This window comes from Atractosteus spatula, chromosome 2, assembly GCF_055471065.1.
Source record: "Atractosteus spatula isolate fAtrSpa1 chromosome 2, fAtrSpa1.hap1, whole genome shotgun sequence".
NCBI lineage: Eukaryota > Metazoa > Chordata > Actinopteri > Semionotiformes > Lepisosteidae > Atractosteus > Atractosteus spatula.
The window spans coordinates 76,901,585-76,922,928 of record NC_142707.1 but is presented as its reverse complement, the minus strand read 5'-3'; the positions used below and the strand labels follow the sequence as shown (position 1 = coordinate 76,922,928).

The 21,344-nt window shown below is 44.1% G+C and overlaps 1 protein-coding gene across 1 annotated transcript in view; it reads right to left on the bottom strand.

Moving 5' to 3' along the window:
* Positions 1 to 20,707, bottom strand: part of man1a1 (mannosidase, alpha, class 1A, member 1) — a 191,910-nt gene extending 171,203 nt beyond the window's left edge. The window contains exon 1 of the mRNA XM_088929712.1: positions 19,976 to 20,707. Coding sequence (XP_088785838.1) covers positions 19,976 to 20,476 — 501 coding nt within the window. The 5' untranslated portion in view covers positions 20,477 to 20,707. The remainder of the gene's footprint in view (positions 1 to 19,975) is intronic.
* Between the last annotated feature and the right edge of the window lie 637 nt (positions 20,708 to 21,344).

Sequence of the window (21,344 nt, the reverse complement as noted above, 5' to 3'; positions counted from 1 at the left end):
AACCGACCTATCTGAAAAGTACTTTTCTCGCACGCACCATTTTGAGTGAGTGAGTGTCCGAGCATGCCACTGTCAACGCCCAGCACCAGGAAGGAGAGACTGTATTGAGCGCAGAAGAGTTCACTTCCAGCGGGAGAGACTGGTGAGCGTAGTGACAGACTGCAGCCGGCGAGACCAACAGCTTCAGCAGCTCGGTGCCCAAGCAGCACTGCTGAAGCACCAGCGCACACAACTCCAGCAGGCACCGTGTCCTTAACACCTGAGTCTTCAAGAAACTCTGGAGGATGTATCTGTCCCTTCGTGCCTGGCGCGAGAGCTGTGAACCACTGGGAATATCAGCAGGTTTGGGAAAGTATCGGCACCTCAATGAGCACCCTGAAGGCAAGGGGCTCCCAGCAGAATCGAGTCCAATCTCCCCCATTGTGGACGACACCGACTGACGCGCTGGTCTGGCTGCTTCGCTTGATGTCACAGGACACAGGGGATTGGAACCAGACGTTACAGAGGCATCAGCACCCCGTGTGCGATCTGAGGCCGTGTGTGCCAGCTCGAGAGAGGACAGGTGGCTCGTGTTGCAGCACGTCGAGAAGCCTTTCCCCACAGCGTAGCTCCAGAGGCTGCCTGCCAGCCAGCTTGAACAGCTCTTCTAGACCTGTGCCCTGTCAGGGCAGAACGCGTACCTGCCAATTTCAAACTAGTGTACAACAGCAGGACCGAGGGCCAAATAGCAGTAGTATTACCTGAGTAAAACACTTACTGAACATAACCTGCCTGCAGTGCTTAGAGCAGACCCCACCCACTTCACAGTGGCCCTGTGTGCTCAAGCTGCTGCCCAAGACATGTTGCAACACCTCACACGATCTTTAACATGTGCTTACATTCCCGTGCCTCTTAAAGATGTGTGAAATTACATAAAAACTAACACACATATAATTGCTATTAATACTTTACATGCTCCAAATTAAGGAATTTTCTATACATTGCGCATATACATTTTTAACATAAATGGTATGACTCCAGGCCATAATTGAATCTTTATTCAGATCTGGCACTGACAAAAACAAGCTATGCACCTGTGACCTAAGAGAACTGTACTTCACGTCTTTAACATCTTGGGATCTCCCAAGTGGCTCATCACCTAAAGGAGACATTCAGAAACACATTCCTTTTAGAAAATCTGGTATAAATGAAGTACAAAAATATGCTTTGAAAACAAAACCTGAAGTGTCTTTGATCAGGATCTTCTCCGCATGGATATAATTCAGAACAGATGTAGAATAGACCCCCCCTAGTAACTTTCTCTAACATTTCTATGGAGAAGGACAAACATTACAAATTAAATCTGAAGACCTCCAAATATTTTAACTAGATGTTTGTTCCTTTTGTTTCATCTAAAACTTCTGTTTGAGGTTCTGGGTTAAGGGTTTGTGCAGAAAAATCTGGATTTTCCTGGGGACTGTTTAAGCAGACAAATCTGTAACGAGTTGGTTCAGAAGACCTCGCCTATATGGCAGTTTGTATGCAGAGGGTGCAGTGCTCTGCTTGGTCTGTGTGCATGAGCTCTGCCATGGCCATTAGTCTGGGGACTGTGGAGATGAGGTAGCATTTGCCTCTAGTGCCAGCTTGCCCTCCAGGGCCTCAACTACAATCGCTTTTATTGCACTAGATAACATTTTATGTTTAGAGTCAAAAGGTTGAGAGTCTTAACTCAATCTGCATGAATTTGAAAGATTTTCTGCACAATCTGAATTGCATCTGTTAGAAGTGTGTTTTTAAGTTGCTGACTTTGGTTTGGTTTGGAAAAGCTGACCTTTTTCCATTTTTGTTTTTGAGTTTTTGATGCACTGGAACACAACACAACACTAGAACCGATTCAGGAATTCACGTTTCACATTACAGACTGTTAATGTTTCTTTTTTTAAAAAAGGAAACAAATAAAACACAATATCAATAAAAAGCTCCTTCTGCCCTTTTGCACATGAAGGCAGGGGATCACTTCCGGTTCTGGAAAGCCTCAATCCAGCAGCTTTTTGGAAGTAACCGTTAAATTCTTAAAGACCAGGAGCAATATAGTTGTGACTGACTGCAACAGTGAACAAACAGGGAAAGACTTTAATCACACAATGATGTACTTTCCCAAAGTGAATCTTTCGTTTACGTATTAACAGCTAAATTCCACAAGTCCAACTGTGAACTACAGGAACGCAACTGCCACAGAGACACAGGTAAATCACACCTTCAAGTACTCCAGGGACCTCTTAATACATCTGTTTCTTGCTTTTAAATCATTTACTGCATTTCTATTGCGGATGTGTAGCACTCCTAAATGATTTACGAAGTCTGTGGTTATTGGAAATGTGCAGGTCCTGATTTTGTAAAATGATTTATTCTAGCTTTGGATTCTTCCTAATTGCAGATACAAAAGGTTATTGTGCCATAAAATACTTAAATGATTGCCTACAAAATTATATTTTGAAAGCAACCATGCCATGTCATTCATAAAACGCAATGTAAAGCGCGTATCCAGTTTGAATAATTTGCTTTAAAAGTGTTTCGATGGATAATTTAGAATTAAACTCAAGCAGGCTAAAAATTATGACTACACATTTTTTTCCTCAGGTATAAAATAACACCGCTTAGGAATTTAATAAGAACTATGACAAGCCTAGGGCTCAAATTTCATTCATGCAGCACCTCCTCAGAAATAAAGTGTTGCTTCTAGGTGACTGTAGTTATATGGGGATTTAGATATTGTATAGTGCATTTATAATACACTGCAAAAGCATTTAACCCCTTCCATTGACGTCCCAGTTTTACAGATATAAAAAATCATATATACATTTAACATTTCAGATTTTTTCTGTAGTTTTTGTTAACATTTAACTTCTTCCACTCATAAAAGTGTTCAGCAAGAGCATTTAACTTGGGATTAAAAATATTCACTACACAAAAATGTGTGAAAACCTCATTTGTAATTCAACAAAATGTGGCACCAGTGGAGGGAGGAGAATACCTTTGCAAAACAATAAAAACCAGGAAAATGAGATGAGCACTGTGATGTATCACACCATGTTGTGATTTACTATGAAATCAAAAAGACTGCATGTTCAAACTGGTGCAGTAGTTCATGAATATTAAACAGGCCCACACCAGACTCAAGAGTGACATTATTAAAAGAAACGTAGACTTCTGAAGCCAGCATTTCCTTGTTGTATTATAAACCAACAACAGTTTTATTCAGTACTGCACTTGAGAGTAGAATGGAAAAAATTAAGAACATTACTCCAGAGTACAAGCTGAATCATTCTGAGTTTTAATGTCTATCTGATCACAGCAAACAAGGGAAAACAGCTTCATTCTATAAAATAACCATAGCTGTTTGTTTACAGCACAGTGTTCAAAGCCTGGGGAGATAAACAGCAAAGCCCTGAAAATTCAGTCACCCTGAATTACAACTAGACTCAATTAGACATCGGGACTATTGAGACACTGATCTTAAATCAAAACAAAAAAAGTTAAGAGTTTTAATCTGTAACAAGTAGAACTGCGGCTCAATTTCTATTCATTTATGTCCACCTGTTCCAAATCTATAACTGTAATGGAGCTGATTTTGCTAAGTCCTTCCCCATTACTTTCTCCAATGATTCTGCATCACTGCTTTAATATTCCTTCAGCACAACAGCCTCGGAACAGTAGGATCGATAACTGACTTTCGGAAAAACCCTCCAAAACCCAAGCCCCTAGAAACCAACAAGGTCAAAGTGAGTAGCGTCATAGCATCTTACAAGATTCTAGGAATACCCAGTTCTAACACACTTAAATGGGGTTCAAATTGGATCAGTTTCACAAAGAAAGCGCACAGACTGCATTTCCTGCGTCAGCTGAGAAGCCTCAGTGTTTCCCAGCCCGTTCTCATCCAGTTTAAGAGCCGTTATTGAGAGCATCCTTACGCTGCTCTGATTCGCTCCCTAACGCGTCGTTCCAGAGGCAAACGGCAACACGCCGTCTGTGTGCACAGAGTCACTGGCGGCCATTTGCCATCTCCTGAAGACCTGTATGAGCTCAGGCTAAAGGAGCGAGGAGAAAAGATTGTTGATGACTCCCCTCATCCGACATACCGCCCGTTTTAAAAACTTGCCTCCAGGAGAAGCTACCGGTAGATCAAAACAAAACCTGTCCGGCACCCGAACAGCTTCTTCCCTGTGGCCGTCCCCCAGCTTAACCTGAACACAGGGATACGGGATGCACTGCGTCTAGAGCTGTGGACCTGCGCGTGTTCTTGGTGTGACGCAAATGCGTATCATCGACTGTTTCCCTCTACGTTTGTGCACCAAGACAACAGATCAAACTGCTTGTACACGCAACATACTTGGCAAATAGAGCGATTCTGATTAAGAGATCACTTTATTGGCCATATACAGTACAATTTCCTGCATTAGGAATTTGTCTTTTCGCATACCCCAGCTTGCTCTCCATGAGACACACAGACAGGGAGAGAAGCTGGGGGTCAGAGCACAGGGTCAGCCATTGTACAGCGCCCCTGGAGCAGTTGGGGTTAAGGGCCTTGCTCAGGGGCCCAACAGAGTAGGATTCCTCTGCCGACCACGGGATTTGAATTGACAACCTTCCAGCCACAGAGTCACCGCTCTGCCCAGATCCTCCAAGTCACTCATAAAGTGCTACAGCCTTTTGTTAAGTTGTCTTTATCTTTAGCTCAAACATCTTGATTTTGTCTTTGTCTCTGTGGAGGTGGTGAACTGAACTGGTCAGAAAGCAGCCGCACAACGACGCGAGTGAGTGATCTCCCGCCCGCAGGGATGAAGACGGACACTTCAGCTGAGCTCGTGGAAGTGCAGTCCGGCTGGAGCTCGTCTGAGCCCATTAACGATCACGTGGGAAGGCAAGATCGCTTCAGGTCAAGCAGCAGACACTCAGAGACATTCAACAAATAATGCAGCCATTGAAGGTTGTGAGAGACTGACTAACCTCCTTCATTTACTTTAGTCTCCCACATTCTGTGCCATCTATCTCTTATTTAGCGGCTGATAAATAATGGGATGAGAGCTAAATTATTTATCCTGTTTATTCCATTTTGCTTTCCCTCTGAAAGAAAAGCACGATGCAGTCAAAATACAAAAGCCAAGCTTAACCAGAAAATGGAAAAATGAAAAAGCCATGAAAATACACAAGACCACCAGCTCCCCTTCAAAGATTCAACTTTCCAAATCAAACATCTATTTTCTAGTCTAAACAGAGACTGACCCCATTGTTATTTGTATTCACACCATTTCTACAAACAAAAACAAAAAAGAAAGAATAGTAGTAAATAACTCAGCAGTCTGATTTAAACAGGATACCTGCCTCTAATCCAACAAACTCTAGTTTTCTTTTCATTGCATATGGTTTGCTAGTAAGGATGCAAAATAAATGTTATCTTTTCCAGCCACAGATTATAGTCTGGAGGCCTAAACTGCACAACCTTTGCTCTTCCATAGTGAGAATGAAGGTTAATTAGCAGTGACTTGTAAATTGTCTATCATTTTTATGCAATGCCTGTCACGTGTTAATTATCCTAACCCATCAAAAGGACCTGACATGTTCTGTAATTATTAGTGCAAGAACCATTATAAGAGATTGTAATTATTTCAGCTTTTGCTAGAGGTTAAAAGGAACAAACATTATGACTTAAAACAACAGTTAAAACAACAGGTTAAAAAGTGCAAATGGAAGTAGTAATTTCACTGCACAATTGTCTCCGAAGCTATACAAGCACAGAACAGAATATCAAGATTAAAATACTCGAAACAGATTTACACAGGGATTTGTTGATAACACAGAATCCCACACCAAATCTGATTTCAACCATTTTCTAATACATGATTTTATAATTTAGGTAGTATTCTTAATAATGCATGCCAAGTCGGTCAGCGCAGTGGTTTTTGCAGGAATACCACTTCACCATGCGTTAACGTTTGTGTATAAAAAGTTGTGTTTGGGCACACTGTCAGTGGCGTGCTCTGGGCAGAGAAAACGATCACAAGTTTGGTGCAGCTCATAGGCTGCCCTGCTTGCTCACAGAATCTACCTGGTTTAACTGAAATAACCTGAGGTGTGAGCTACACATACCAGCCACGGGGCCAGTCATGGTTTCCTGCAGGAAAGACAGCTTGTTAGATGCTGGTTGCTCCACAAACTATACCAGTGGTTCTCAAACTGTGGTACGCGTACCGGGAGTGGTACGCGGAGTGCCGCTAGGTGGTACGCCAAATGACCCTGGAACTGTGTCGTGTGCGCTAAAAAATCGGGACAGGTTTTCATATTTTGTATTTTAATACGTGTCGAATACGCAGCCTACGTACTACGATACAGTGCGCGCTAATACTTCAGTGGACAAAAGAGATACTCTGTAATTCTATACCACTCTATAGGAATGCGTGCTACGGACACAAGTGACCAATTGTATTTTAAAAAGCTACTGTATCTCCAGCAAATAGGGAGGAAGGAGAATGTGCGTGATTTTGGAACAATGCCAACGTTGTAAACACAGGAATGCATAGAAATACGTGCTACGAACGCTGGTAAGCTTGTGAGCATAGGAAAGTGTGATAGATAACAGAAAAATATTTAAGAACTGTTCTAAGTTAATTTGAGAAAAATACACCGAGCGTCTCTGTGTTTCGCTCCCATGCGCATGAAATTAAAACTTTAAATAAATACGGAAATAAAAACGGAAACGCAGAAAAATGCAAGCTTGCGGATTGCTAAAGCAGGTAAGCTCCACACTATTTGTGAAGAACTTTGTTTACCGTTGGCAAAAGAGCTGACACGTATAATGTGTGGAGAAAAAGCTGCTAAACAGCTCGACCTGCTGCCCCCCCCGAAAGACACAGTCATTCATAGAATTATTGAAAAGAAGGATGATATCAAAAGTATGCTGATAGAGCGCGTTAAGATGAGCAGATGTTTTTCACTGCAATTAGATGAGTCTGTAGTCGATTTGGCCAATTTGCTCGTTTACGTTAGATACGAGTTTGAGGGCATGTCCCACGAGGACTTTCTGTTCTGTAAGCCGCTACCCACAGGAACTACAGGAGAGCACATATTTCAGCTTCTGGATGAATTTATCGAAGAGAATGGCATCGACTGGATAAAATGTGTTGGAGTTTGTACAGACGGTGCTAGAGTGATGACAAGCCGACATAACGGTGTAGTTGCACGAATTAGAGAGGTTGCACCAGACATGAATGGATGCATTGCAACATCCACCGCGAGACCTTTGCCGTCAAGAAAATGCCTGACGATTTAAAATGTTAGACTCTGTTGTGAATTGTATCAAGGCTCGAAAAAGTAATTCACATCTGCTTTGCTCGACTAAACAGTCTCACCCCTCTCACTGAAATGGTGCATTTTTATTAGTTGTTGTTACTGTTTTTTTTCTGTAAAACACTTTGAGAAGCCACCTTTAAAGGCACTATATCAAATAAAGTTTATTATTATAATAATATTTATTATATGTATGTGTGAGTGTGTGTGCATGCACGCTCATGTTGGTCATTGAGAATTTCTGGGGTACCTATGAGATGATGACTTGTAGGTGGTACTTGGATGCTTTGGTTGGATCAGGGGTGATACTTGGTCCAAAAAGTTTGAGAACCACTGAACTATACCATCGTATAAACACAGATGCTAACTGTACGTCCTCCATGTTTCATTTCAATCAGTGCAGCTTTTCCATGTAGTAGTTTTTGAAAGGGTTTCAAACGTGCACATCAGACCACTATCTTAGTTGTTGCATTTACTGTCACAAGTGCGAGATCTTGTGTACCCCAGGACATCTGTCCAGTATGAAGTTCTAGGCTCAGTGGTACCTAAACAGCAGTATTTTCAAAAGATGAAGAAACAAAATCCTCACAGTTACAAGATGACTTCCAGTCACTGCTTGGAAGTGGAATTCCAACAGGTAGCCCAACATTCTGAAACGCTCATCTCCATCTAGGAATTCAGAAATCCCAAGACCACTTTAGTAATAGCCACATAAATTGACATCTTCATTATCTTCCTTGTAACGAGGGACACATGTGACAAGTCCATAACCAATCCTTCTAAAGAAAAAGCTAACTGTATATCAATTCATGATATCACTGTACAAACATCAGACCCAAACAGCAGCAAATGCAAAAAGATCAATAATCAAATTTGTAACAACTGAAGGTACATATATAGGATGAACATACACTCAAATATACAGGAGAGAGATTCTCGTTCATAATGCAGAAAAAGGAAAAGGCCCAAAAGAAACACAAAAAAGATTACACTTGATTAGCACACAGCTAGTGTTCGAACTGAAGAGCCCAGAGGAGCCCAGCGAAATGGCAACGTGTTGAAACCACATGGCGACCATGCTCAGCGCTGAAAGGTTTGCACCTGCCCTTCATCCCCTTGTGGGGCGAACGCAGAAGAACCCCCCCATCGGTCAGTCCCCCTCCGGGCACACGAGCGCTGCAGGGGGGCCAGTGTGATCTGCTCATCCCGCGTGAGGCGCCCAGTGAGGGGACCCCGGTCACAGAGTTGCATCACTGCTCCAGTGAGCTCTGGAGCACCTGAGCCACTTAGATGCCCCGCAACGGTAAAACTCCACTGAAAGCAATCATGTGGCACGAGTCCACATCTAAATTCTTTACTTTTATGTTATATTCTAGAACAAAAAGAAAAATCTATTTCATTCTTTTGTAACAGCACACAACATGCAAGGAGTGCACTCCTGATCAGAGCCAGGCTGGAAATACGAGTCGAGCTTTCTCACTGCGCCAACCTGATGCATGTAAATTAAAGATTTAAATTCAGATATATTCAATTATGTAGGATTTTCCCCCCAACAATGGCTGAGTAGTTTAAATTAATTCCTTCTTCCTCTCACCCTGCCGTTACGGTCAGACTTGACTGGATAAGGGATTTTAAGCATTTTCAGGAAGCGGAAAGGATGAATTACATACAATAGCATTTGATTTGGAAAACAAAACATTATATTAAAAGCAAAGCCTCATATTGATTAAAAAAGCGCTAGAGAAAAAAGGTAACCAAAATAATTAGAGACAGTAAAATGTTTGCAGCTTTTCTTGAAGAGAGAAAGCTATCGCTATAAAAATCACATAACAGATGTCAAAGCATTTTTTTAGCATGGTCTTTTATACATGTATATAAAATAAGACTAAAAAATTAAGCTTTAAAGTATTTGCGCTATAGAAGACAAAAAAAAACAAGTAGTTCTTAATATTGTACCTTAATTATGAAAGTGTAACCCAAGTACTGAAAATAAATCTAGGACTGACTCCAGATCCTTATCCAGTCCCTTATAAAACAAAATATTTAGGCACTTTGGAAGATGTAAAATAGCACACACTTAATACATCTAAAAAAGAAAAAGAAAAACAGAATGTGGTAGAATATAACCAAGAGTAAAACACTATGTAAAATCTACCCTAAAAACAAGACTTTATTTAACAAAGCTAAATAGGACTACTAACCAAGTATTTGAAAGCTTAAACTAAAATGCAACTTTAAGAGGCAGGTATTTCATGTATTAAGTGTAGAATAATGCGCTTAGTAAACCTAAATGCTCACCTCACTTTAAAAATGATCTAAAACATCACAAACCAAGTAACATGTTAATACAATTTTCAGACCTGACATCAATCTTTTGCAAAGGTCTATGTTGACATAAGAGCTTATGACAAACATGGGGCTAACAGACACTGCATTTAAGCTAATATTGTCTTTCCAGAGATGTCCACACTGTCATCACTTTTTATACTTCAAACACCTGTCCAAACAGAAAAAACACCCACAGCATAGTTCCTGTGGATTGTGAAGGGATTGCTTATAAGCCAGCCCCTACAGAACTATTCTGTTCCTGGTAATTGTGTTCTGTGCACCTGCAATCATTAAAGTCCTGCCTCACACCACACATGAAATATCCTGCAGGGCACAAATAGCCCTTGCATACTTTCTTTATTAAACTTTGTAAAATCAGTTTCTATTTGCATTATTTTTCCATAGTTTAAATATCCAAATTCTCAATTTTCATCATGCATGCAATCCTCCAGAAAAAGATTCTCCTCACAGAACCAGACTGCAGAATTAGAAAACATTAAGCCTATCTTGTAGAAATTGTGCAGGCTTTAAGAATGACAATTATTTTGTTAATTTCAAAAAACACTGGACACGCTGTATGAACATCACAGAATGACAGAGGACATGTGGGAACACAGCATCTCACAGCAGCAACAAAGATATAAACATCTGAAGCTGAAGTTCGAGATCACAAAGTGGGAGATTTTCCAGACCTTAGTGGACGAGCATGTCCTAACCCTGGACGGAACCACAAATCTGATGACACTGGCCTGTTGTGAGGTTGTCTTCCTCCATCTATACTGGTTGGTGCAAATTAACTTGTGCAGCAGGATTTAAAAAAATGAGGATCAAGTGTTACACATGGGTCACACAGAATTGGGCCTTTAAAGGCTGGAAAACAAACAGCCCAGAGCACATATGGGTGTTGTTCACTGACCAGCGCATGAAAGAAACGGGCCTGGGAACCACTAGAATACCAAAGCTCCTCTGCTTCTCCAAAACTGCACAGCTCACCGTGAAGAAGTTCATGTGCCCTCCATAACCTAATAATGCAACCTAGTGTTAATATAACCAACCATTCGACTAAAGAGTAATCCAGAACATTGAGAGTATCTATAGGAGAGCATTTGGGAGGTAGCTTGTGAATGATCAATTATATAAATGACCAATTATATTAATTATATATTCCTACATTTCCAGGCACATTAAGAAATACAGGATGTTCTTGTGAACATTGCACTTACATGAAATAATGTGAAAAGTAAAAGTGTAAGGAGGACTTGGCACAAACTGCTCAAATGTTCCGTTTGTCAAAGAGGAACTTAAAGGTTTTCATGTGCAACGCCGGAATAACGGAACGTCAGAAATTCTACAACTGCTGCAGGATGTGCCTGCCACACCTCACGACCAAAGCAGCAGTGATGAGGGGGACACACGGGCTGGTGTCACCCGCTCACTAACCCATGAACGATTCACTGAAACCATTGTGAACTACAGAAACACAGAAGACAGCCACTCAGGTGATGAAATGCCAGGTAACGTGGGAGTCAGGCTAGAAATGGCTTGGATGCTTTTATTACGTTTGTTTTCTTCAGACAGCACCAGGTTTTCCAGCTGTACACCATGCAGAATTTGCTTTTACCACGAAAACAGGAGATTTGTTTTTTCACGCTCTAAAAGCAGTAAGAAGACTTTAAAACCAATGTGTTTATACTTGTTGTAGGCAGCACATTTGCCATGACCATGTATCTTCTTATAAAACCTAAAGCCTTACAGAACGACTCGTACGCCAACAGAGTCACTGGTCGCGATAATTCCTTAAGCAGGAAGCACTACAATGGTCTTTAATAAAAATGAACGTGCAAAGTGTGCACTGCAAAAAGCTCCCTCGTGGGAACCAGTCACCCACTAATCTTTAAAGCTCAAATCTAGATGCCGTGGTTGATATACGTTCCCACTCTCAGCAGCAGTGTCCTGCTGACTGAAGTCTCACCACGAGCAGTGCAGGATATCTCAAGCAGTAAAGTCAGGAAAACCAGTCAAATGTCAGCGCAGTCAGCCCCTCCTGCACCGGAGGGCCACTCCTGGGTTCAGCAGGTGGCACGCTTGAGAACCTGATATAGAGGTACTGAGCTCACATGTGGAGCATAGGCAAGAAACGCCAGTTGTAACAGACTTGTGCTGCTCTCAAGGATGAAACATTGCATTGAGTCACTCCAAAATACATAAGTGAAATAACTGTCCTAAAATAAACTACTGTGACAGAAAAAGAAAACTATTCATTTCTAGGATTGTGTAAACATTGGAAAAGGCATAAAAGTAAGTTGTTTTTTTTAAATAATGAGCATTTAGTGAAAGGGTGTATATTATAAGTGAAAGAATTTCCCAGAGGACGTGCAGTTTGTAAACTCCTCCATTAGAAAGCACATTGCCAGACTGAGAATAATCATTCTGCTGCCTGTGCCTTCTGAACTTCATTACCAGAGAAGCAATCTGCAGCTCAAGACAATCAAACTGAATCCTTATCACCCAGCTCACAATATTTTCAATGAGCCCAGAGGGAAGATTAATTGAAACCGAATCCCATTTAACTTGTATAACCACCGTCCAGGTTTTGCTTTATGCAAGTCTGCTTCATGTCATTACAAACTGGGCTTTGAAGAACAGAGGAGAAAAAAACAATAAGAACAGAAGTTCACAAATGAGAGGAGACCATCGGGCCCAGTCTAGCCCTTTTGGTAACTAGCAGAAAATGGATCCAAGGAACTCAATCAGTCATTTCTTGAAAGAATCTACGGTATCAACTTTAAAAATCACAGTCCATCACAGAAAACTGACACCTGAGCCATCCTGAAGTTCAGGAGACACTACAGCAAAGTGTAAAGTGTGTGAAAGCTAAAATGAATTAGTACAACGTCAGACATTTCTTGGAGAATTCTGAAGGTTGATTAAGCACCCCTGTTCTTTACAGACATGCCTGATAACATTGTCTAAATTCTGAAACCCATTACAACATACACCATTCCAGTGATGTAGCCTATTATCTGTCCTTCCATGAGAAAAAAAAATACATCTCCCGCCTGCTCAAAACACATTAAAAGGCAAAATTCAATGCACCATGAATGTTTAAAGTGTGCTAATCATTCATGGCTGATACAGCTTAATGTTCCAAAAATCCTCATAACTGGATAAAAACATGAAAGGGTAAGTTTCTTTAAGATTTTAATTGGAAATTTCACGGACTCTGTAAACCACCACAATGCTAAGCAGTTAAAACTCAAGAGCTTGGCTCCATACAGGAAATAACGTGTTGGATAATTCACCTTATTATCCGTGCGGACATGACGGATAAGACCAGCTGACACTTGAAATGCTTCACCTGTTGCAGCGAGACGAGGAGGCCCACTGCCTTGTATTTTAGTAATGGGTCTGTTTGTTCGTGCAGCAGGGCTGACCAAGTGGATCAGGCGACAGTACACAACCTAGAACTGGGATTTGCATAAGCCTTATTTGCGATGGCAGGAAAGCAGAAAACAAGCAGCATGAGAGATACAGATCTAAAGCTGGGCAGACAATTTTCCTGGAGTCTCAAGCTTATTATGTGCTCTTTAATTTTCACTCATTGTTTTGAGTGTTGTGAGAAACAGCCTCATCCCTTTTGTATTCATTAGGGAAGCAGCCTACAGGGTGGGACACAGAGCTCGGAGTGTGTAAGAGTACCTCAGGATAGCGAGCTAAAATGATCATGGGCGATACTTCAATAGATGACGTATAAATGCGTGTATTATACATTGCGGGTCCTGGAGAAGGCACACCAAATAGACTCCTGTGACATACTGAAAGGTTATGACTATTTCCTTAACTCCCTTTGTCTGGTCTGGTTTCAAAGATATTAAATAGGCCCCCGCAGAGACACACACCCCACTACAAAATAGCCTGAGGCATCCATAGGCAGGTATGGCTGGTGAGAATCTACATGAAATCTTTCAAGAACAGCAGCTGAAAACCTGAAACTCTAAAGTAACAGTTAGGTGACAGTGTTCAACCCGTTTCTTCATAGCAAATGTGAGTTTGGTTTCTACTTATCCACTGAAGGAAAAAAGAACAAATACAAGCAAAAACTAGGTGCAGAATGCAGGTATAAGGCTATAGATTAGAACTGAAAACAGGGAAATTAGTTGGTTTGTCCACTGTCGTTATCTCCCTCACCTCTGCTACTCTAGCTCGTAATCCTCCATGATGTCTCTTCCTAAAAAGCTATAATTACCATGGTAAGCCTCTCTCGCTCACACTAGTCTTTTCGTATCCCTCCTCCAGTGTCAACATCCCACCTGCAGCCGTCTGCCTGGCCCTCAGCACAGAGGATTAACCCAGATCCTCATGCCCGGCTCCTCCAGAGACACCCCCACATGCACCTTCTTATTGAAATTACTAATCATCCAATTGACTGTTTCATCAAATAAAGAGAGAAGCAGATGAAAAATAAATTCATTCTCTATGAAAATGTAATTGTTATGTGATTCTTTTAATCGATTTTACTGAAATTACTTAAGATGCATATAATAACTGCATCAGTCCAGAACTGAGGCATACTTAGACGGTGTCCTCTTGAATACACCATGTCCACAGCAAGCGCTCAGTGTGAAAGGAGATCACACACCTTGCAGTTTTAAAACAACTTAGCACAGCACTCGATGTTCATCAGTTTAATGGGGCTCCTATTTAATCTCAATACCTTACATAAAGCTGCACCTGCTATGGAACAATACACTGCAAAACAAGTTATAATCATCAGAAAATTAGATCATTCGAGGTCTTTTCCCTAGTAATGTCAATCTGATCACTCCAGTTACATGTGCTCCACAGGAAACAGGCAGATTCCAAGAACAACGTTTACGTGTCTGGAAAGATCACGCAAGAACACAGCTGAGCGATGAGGTATATCCAGCCGCAGTTTATACGCAGACGCAAGCTGCTACTGTAGAACCCAGTGCTGACCCTGAGGGGCCACTGTCTCTTCCAGTTCTTAACCGCAGTCTTCATCGCAACTGATGTCGGTTTTACATCTGCGGCATGCTTTTGTTTCTAAAAATATTGCGTGGGATTTGCAAATGATTTCCACCCTTGTTTCAGGACTGCCCCCATTCAGACGTGTTGCCTGAACTGCCCCCCCTGCAGCTCTCCTGCACAAGGAGCACACGGCCCACTGTGGGGGAGCCGGAATGCCGGACCTGTCCTTCCAAAGCCAGCGGCGGCTCCTCACGGACTGACCACCTGGGAACGCCACCAGCGCAGGAGCAACCTTTTCAGCCGAGTCGTTAGAAAGAACGTCCTTGAAGAAGGGAAACCCAGACTCGGGCTCCTGGGCTCTTCCAAGACTTGCGAATGAGAGCGCAGACGTGTTCACCAAAGGCAGCCCCGTTCCAATCATCGACAAGCACCGGCGATTCAGCCCTGGGCTCTCAAGAGAGCCAAGAGTCACCGTGGGTCCCCTGGGGGTCAGGGGCCGCTGGCAGCTGCACGAGAGCCTCAGATCAATCAGCCAGTCAGCAGGGCTGGCGATAGCTGGCCACAGCACCTCCTCTCGTTGCAGCTTTTACGTTAACCGAGCCACATTATATGTGAAACAGAAAATGGCCTTGCGTCTCTGCCTCTCGCGACCCCGTGTTTCCAGTCACCGGACTCCCGACCCGATTCCCACAGCTGAAGCACAGCGCCCGGTCACGCCTCGGCTGCCTCTGCACCGTCACCAGGGGGACACCAAGACAGAACCCAGCTGATAGCATGATCCAGCACAAAGGCTATCGGAGAGGATTAGGAAAATGGGATATTCAATTGCAAATTTGATGCACATGATGGGGAATCGGAATAATAAACGTGGCTGAAAATGAAAATCTCATTTTCATTCCCAAGTACCACATAATCAAGCTGCAGATAACCGTGTACTGCTCTTTTTTTAAATAAGAATAAAACAATCTGCTAAATCCATTTCTATTCCGAGCACCATGTGTGCATGATGCAGTTCATGAACTTAGTACTTGTTATGCACTTACATTAACATTGACACTTCCGAGAGAAAAATACAGCTAGCCTTCATGAAGACGAAACTGATGGTTTAACTGCTGGTGGTACAGACAGGAGCCTATCACTCCAACACACACACAGCAAAACACAATTCCAAGGACATGAACGTCAAATTAATAGAATAAGCATCGTCTGTGTAAATAACATGCACCTAAAACTGGAACTCATTGTTTTGCCCCAGCAAACTTGCCTTTGGATTTTTTTTAATGTTCTTAAACATTTATTTTTGCCATTTAACACAACACAAACTTTGTACTTGGGAAAGTACACTTAAAGAAACTGTAGGCGCACATGACGACCGTTCTCAGGTAGTTCTAGTTGCGTAAAGTCCCCACGTGCACAAAGCTGTTCACTCAGTTTCAGCCCTTCCACATCCAGCGCCGTACCTCAACGGCTGATGAACTGTTCCATTTGACAGGAGGAACATCTGTCAGGCTGGTGGTTTTCTGACTCCCAACAGAAGCCCCCTGGAGACAAGTGCGAAACTAACCAGCAGACCTTGTGGTTTCTGTAAGAAACCCCACACACCAAAGGAAGCCTGAGGCCTTCAGCTGAATTTTAGTTTGTCTTCATACAAAACTCCCAAAGAACTGAAATGCTAACCACACTTTAAATAGAAACTGATTATCATTCATCATATACAGCTCAGTTTCACCAGACCTTCCCTGTATTTTTCATCTTCCCTATTACGTGGCATACAAATCACTTGTATGGTTTATATACCAACTACAACAGGCTCCTCATCATCCAGCTCTTCTCAGATTCAGCCCAACACACAGGGCTCAGAGGAAGAGTTAAAAGATCCAATTGTAAGCTACAAACATCTGTTAAAAACAGCACTATAAATGTAGGCACAATCCTGTTAAAGGTAAGCTGTAATACACCATTCTGTTAATTCTGAAATATTTTCATGCAAAAACACAAAACTGAAACTGAAGGCAGTGAATACATAATGAATACAGATACAATGTCACTCCCTTCTACACAATGACACACAAACACAATAAGGAGATGTTTTCAAGACATCTTGCCTACTTTATTTCCAAAGAAAAAACTATTCTATGCAAAGATTTTTGAAGACATTGGTCAGCAACCTGTGTGTGTAACTGTTAGGAAAAGGCTTAATAATGTTGCCTTTTCACTGTAAAAGGCACAGTATTGGAATTGTAAATACAAAGACAACTGTAAAGCAAGTGTTCAGTTTACTTGGTCATACTTGGTCTGTTATTCTTTGTATACCACGATTTAGAGGTTATTTCAAATGTATACTGTAATGATGGTTAATTCTGGAACAGACTTTGTGCAGCCACGTTTTCCAGCTCATTTTCTGCAGAGATCCTTACCACATCAAACCATTCAACAGTGAGATGTTGCTGGAATTGCGCTGAAATTAAATTCTTCAGAACTATTGATCTGAAGGCCCCAGAGTGTGCAAAACACAGATAACCCGTGAAACGAAAACGCCTCTTTTAACACGCACCCCACAACGATGAATTAGCACTCATGAAATAAAGAAGAAATAATATTAAGGAAGATCTTGTTTTCTACTGCGTGAAAGCAGGGAAAGCAAACCTCAACTGATCCACGCCAAAGCATTTCACTTCCTGGGACAGTATAACACAGACTCCACCGCCGGAATGTACTGGAAACCCCTAAACCGGGACTGCTGACCTTGTCAGCTGGTTTCTGTGGGTGCCTGGAGTGAAGCCTGGCTCTTAAAGGCTTGAACCCTACTCATATTCGTCCAGCGCCATCAAAGACTCTAGAGTGACCTCCTCCCTCAGAATTGAGACAAACACTGCCCTCCAAACAGATTAAGCCACTAATGTCAAAAGCTGTTATCTTTGCTTTCCAAAGCATTTATCTGTAGTATTCAGCCAAGCTTCTCAAATAATTGCACAAAGGGCTTGGTGAGCACATTGCTTCACAGACTTCAAGCAGTTATTGCCTCAAAGGCACATGCAACCAAATACAGACTTTTACTTTACGAGAGTTATCTAGAGTGAATGTGTCCCAATATTTATGGTCACTTAAAATTGCTGGGATGAACAGAGTATGTTTTTGTTTCAATATGATCAAATGTATGCAAGGAAAACATTTTCACAAGTGTATGTTTACAGTGCATATCATTCATATTAATCTTATTATTACAGATGTAAATGGCTCATCTATAAAGCAAAATGGCAGTTGTGATATTTTTGCCCTTCAGTACTATGCCTTCTTTGCAGTATCCTAGATCTTCACTGGGTTGGCACACAAATGCAGCTGTATAAACATGAGCAGTCACCTATAAATCATCAGTTTGTGCAAAAGTCTATTATTCGTTTGAAAATAAAACCTTACAAATGTGTCCCATATCCCGTCTTGTTGGCATTTTGCATTTATTTCCATCAGGCTATTAATTCCTCTAATGGACTGTCCACACCCTTGTCAGTCAGAAGAAGGATCACAGCTTTCAGAGGCTGGGCGAGACAGAAGATGAGAAAGCCTGGGACTAGCCAAGTCAGCTTAGCTTCTGTGCCTGATGCCCAATCTCTAGAATAGTGAGAGGACAGTGTAGCAAGGAGCTAAAACAAAGCTCCAAGACAGAAGATTAGACAATCATTACCGCACCACCCTCAGCAAGGAGACCTGTGGGTTAAGGGTTTTATTTTCAACTTCAAAGCGATTCTGAGCATATTCCAGCACTTCAATCTCAAAGGAGAACAACATCTTTTTTTAATCGAGGCTTCTGCTGCGGCCTGGCATTTTAAATACAATATTACATTCTTGAGAAAAAAATACTTTTATTCAACATGCTGCACCTACATAGTACGTGCAACGGTGACTGCACACACAGAGGGGGGAAAGCAAGGACAAACAGGCAGTGAAAGATGCCAGCATGACGCACTCTCTTTTACCGGTATCTTGTCTTCTGAAAGTGAATACCTTTCAGAGAACTCGTGCGAGATTCCTTTCGTCTGTCCTGTTTCACCAAGACTCACAGGTGTTGGTGAAGTGCGGCCCCGGAACTCCGTGCGTGTACAACAACGTGAGGGCATCACCTCCGCACTACATGACATTACTTCTCGGCGTTTCCTTTCTTCCCTCGATAGGAACTGCGACAGGGATGTGACCCGACAGAAGGCTGTCCGGCCACTCAGGAGCTCGGGAGTGACGGGCTTTCGAAATAGCCGCTCCGGTGTCCGTGAGGCTCGCTGACCGCAGCTCGCTAAAAGACGCAAAGACGTGTGCGGGGGTAAAAAAGACGCACGCTTATTTTTTACACATGTTGAAATCAGTATCCTCTGCTTAGAGTTCTCCTGGAGGCGTCAAACTAAACCTCGGGCGAGCGGTGCGGCGGGAGTCACCAGCCGCTCGGCGAACACTGCTCGGTCCACCGGCGCGCTGCTCTGGAAGCTCATCAGACAAATCCGGACAAATACAGAAACGTTGTTACCAACACTGCAAATAAAGGGCCTGGCGGAGACATTACAGAGCTCGCCGGTACTCTTTTAGTTTCGGATTTTAGACGGGGCTGCTCTCAAACAAACACTGTCAGGGCAATGAGAAGACCCTAAAAAAGCAACGTATCCGGACGAAGTCAGGGATGTGAACTATTGAGATACACGGCCCATGGTGCTGAGTAAGACACAGTAAGGAATTAAAATGTAACCGCTGTGCATGACTTTCTCACTCCTGACCTGCCGGCAGCTGGCTTGTGTCGCCAGCCGGCGACATTGTTTCCTGACACCTGTACAGCCACACGTCTCCCACAGCGGCACCGCTGAACTGGGGGAGAGACAAGAGCCCAGAGCCTGGCCACACGTCCACCTCACCCCAGACACGACAGCACACGCACAGGAGCCCGGCCACACGTCCACCGCACCCCAGACACGACAGCACACGCACAGGAGCCCGGCCACACATCCACTCCGCCCCAGACACGACAGCACACGCACAGGAGCCCGGCCACACATCCACTCCGCCCCAGACACGAACTGCCCCAGCAGCGGCGCCTCGGAAAACTCACACCAGCCGAGACGCGGGACTGCTTCGCCAAGCGCCCCCGGGGTCCACACGGAGACCCGGGGAACCCTACTGCTGCCTCTCGGGCACCAAGACAACAACACGGACAGCAGCACAAGCAACTCGGGAAACTGCGCCAGCAGCGGCGCCGTGGAGAAGACGCGGGTCCGATATGCATGAGTCCCAGGTAGGAGCCCGGGTCTGCCCCGGGGGCAGGGGGCAGGGGGCAGGGGCAGCAGCCTCCCCGACTCACCTCCTTGATCCTCGCCCTCCTCTCCCTGGTCTCCGGCTCCGCCGGCTCCCGGCCGGTGGCTCCCGGGGGCCTCAGGTAGTCGATGTCGGGCAGCGGGCGGTCGCCGCCCGCCCTGCCGAGCCCGTCCCGCAGGACCCTCTCCTTGTCCTGCTGGATGTCCTGGCGGATCTCGTCCGGCCGCTTCTGCAGCGTGTCCTTCGCCTCCACCAGCGCCTTCTCGTGGTCCCGCCGGATCTTGGCCAACTTCTCGCCGTCGCTGCCCGGGGCGCCGGCGCCGGGGTCGCTGTCCGCAGCCGCCTCCGCCGGCGGGGAGGAGTGGAAGAGCACCCCGCTCAGCAGCTTGGAGGAGTCCGGCAGGAAGAAGATCGCGCCGAAGCACAGCGTGATGAAGGCGCTGAAGACCAGCAGCAGGATGAATTTCTCCGTGAGCCGAAAGGCGCTGGGGTTGGCGGACTTCCTACTCGGGGTAGCCGTGAACGGCAGCAGAGTTGCAGCTGGCATGGTCTCCCCCTCTCGCAAGTACTTCTAGAAGAGTGGGGGGAAAAGATTAAACCGGTCCTCCGCCTGTGTGTTCCTGCTCTCCAGCAGCCGCGCTGAACTCTGAGCTCTCGTCCGTGTTTCAAACTTCTGCCAGGCGAAGCGCGCCGCGGCCGTCCCGCTCGGTCCCGGCTGCCCACGCTGGAGCCGCGCTGCTCTGTGAGCGGCCGCTCGCCGCCGCCGCCGCCGGGACCGAGCGGAAGGGCGCCGCAGCCGCGCCTGAGCGACAGCCCGGCCCACCAATCGCCGCGCGTTCCGCGCCCGGCGGGCAGCGCGCACAACAATAGTGGGCGTGGCTTCCGGGCTTCAAAACACGGGTGCTCGCTCACGCGAACGGTAGTGCGGTGCGGAGTGCAACTCGCTAACTAGTCTCAAACGCTGCGACCATTAATATTGACAGCAGCTTAAAACTACCTTGTATACACATTTCTTGATCATGAATGAGGAGACGAGAAATACCTGTCCATGCACTTTATTTTTGTCGGGTTGGAGCTCAGCAGAGAGCACAGCGGGACCATGAAGTTGTATCGCTGCCTCTTCTTCGGATTTTTATTATAAAATAAATAAAGCCCCAGACCAGCCGGCACTGCACTCACCCCAGTCCCGACTGTGGTCGACTAGGAACGTCTTTTCTCACCCCGCTTCTCCGATGAGAAGATGAAAGTGGGTCCGAACAAACACTGGAAGAAAATGTTTAAAGTTGAACACTTCTCTCCCGATCTCAACGGGTTTTGGGTGCTTAATCGCAGTTTTCAGAATTAAAAAGAAAAGGATCTCCTTTAATAAAACATGAAATATGTCGAATAGATCAATAAAGTGAATCTCAATCTTG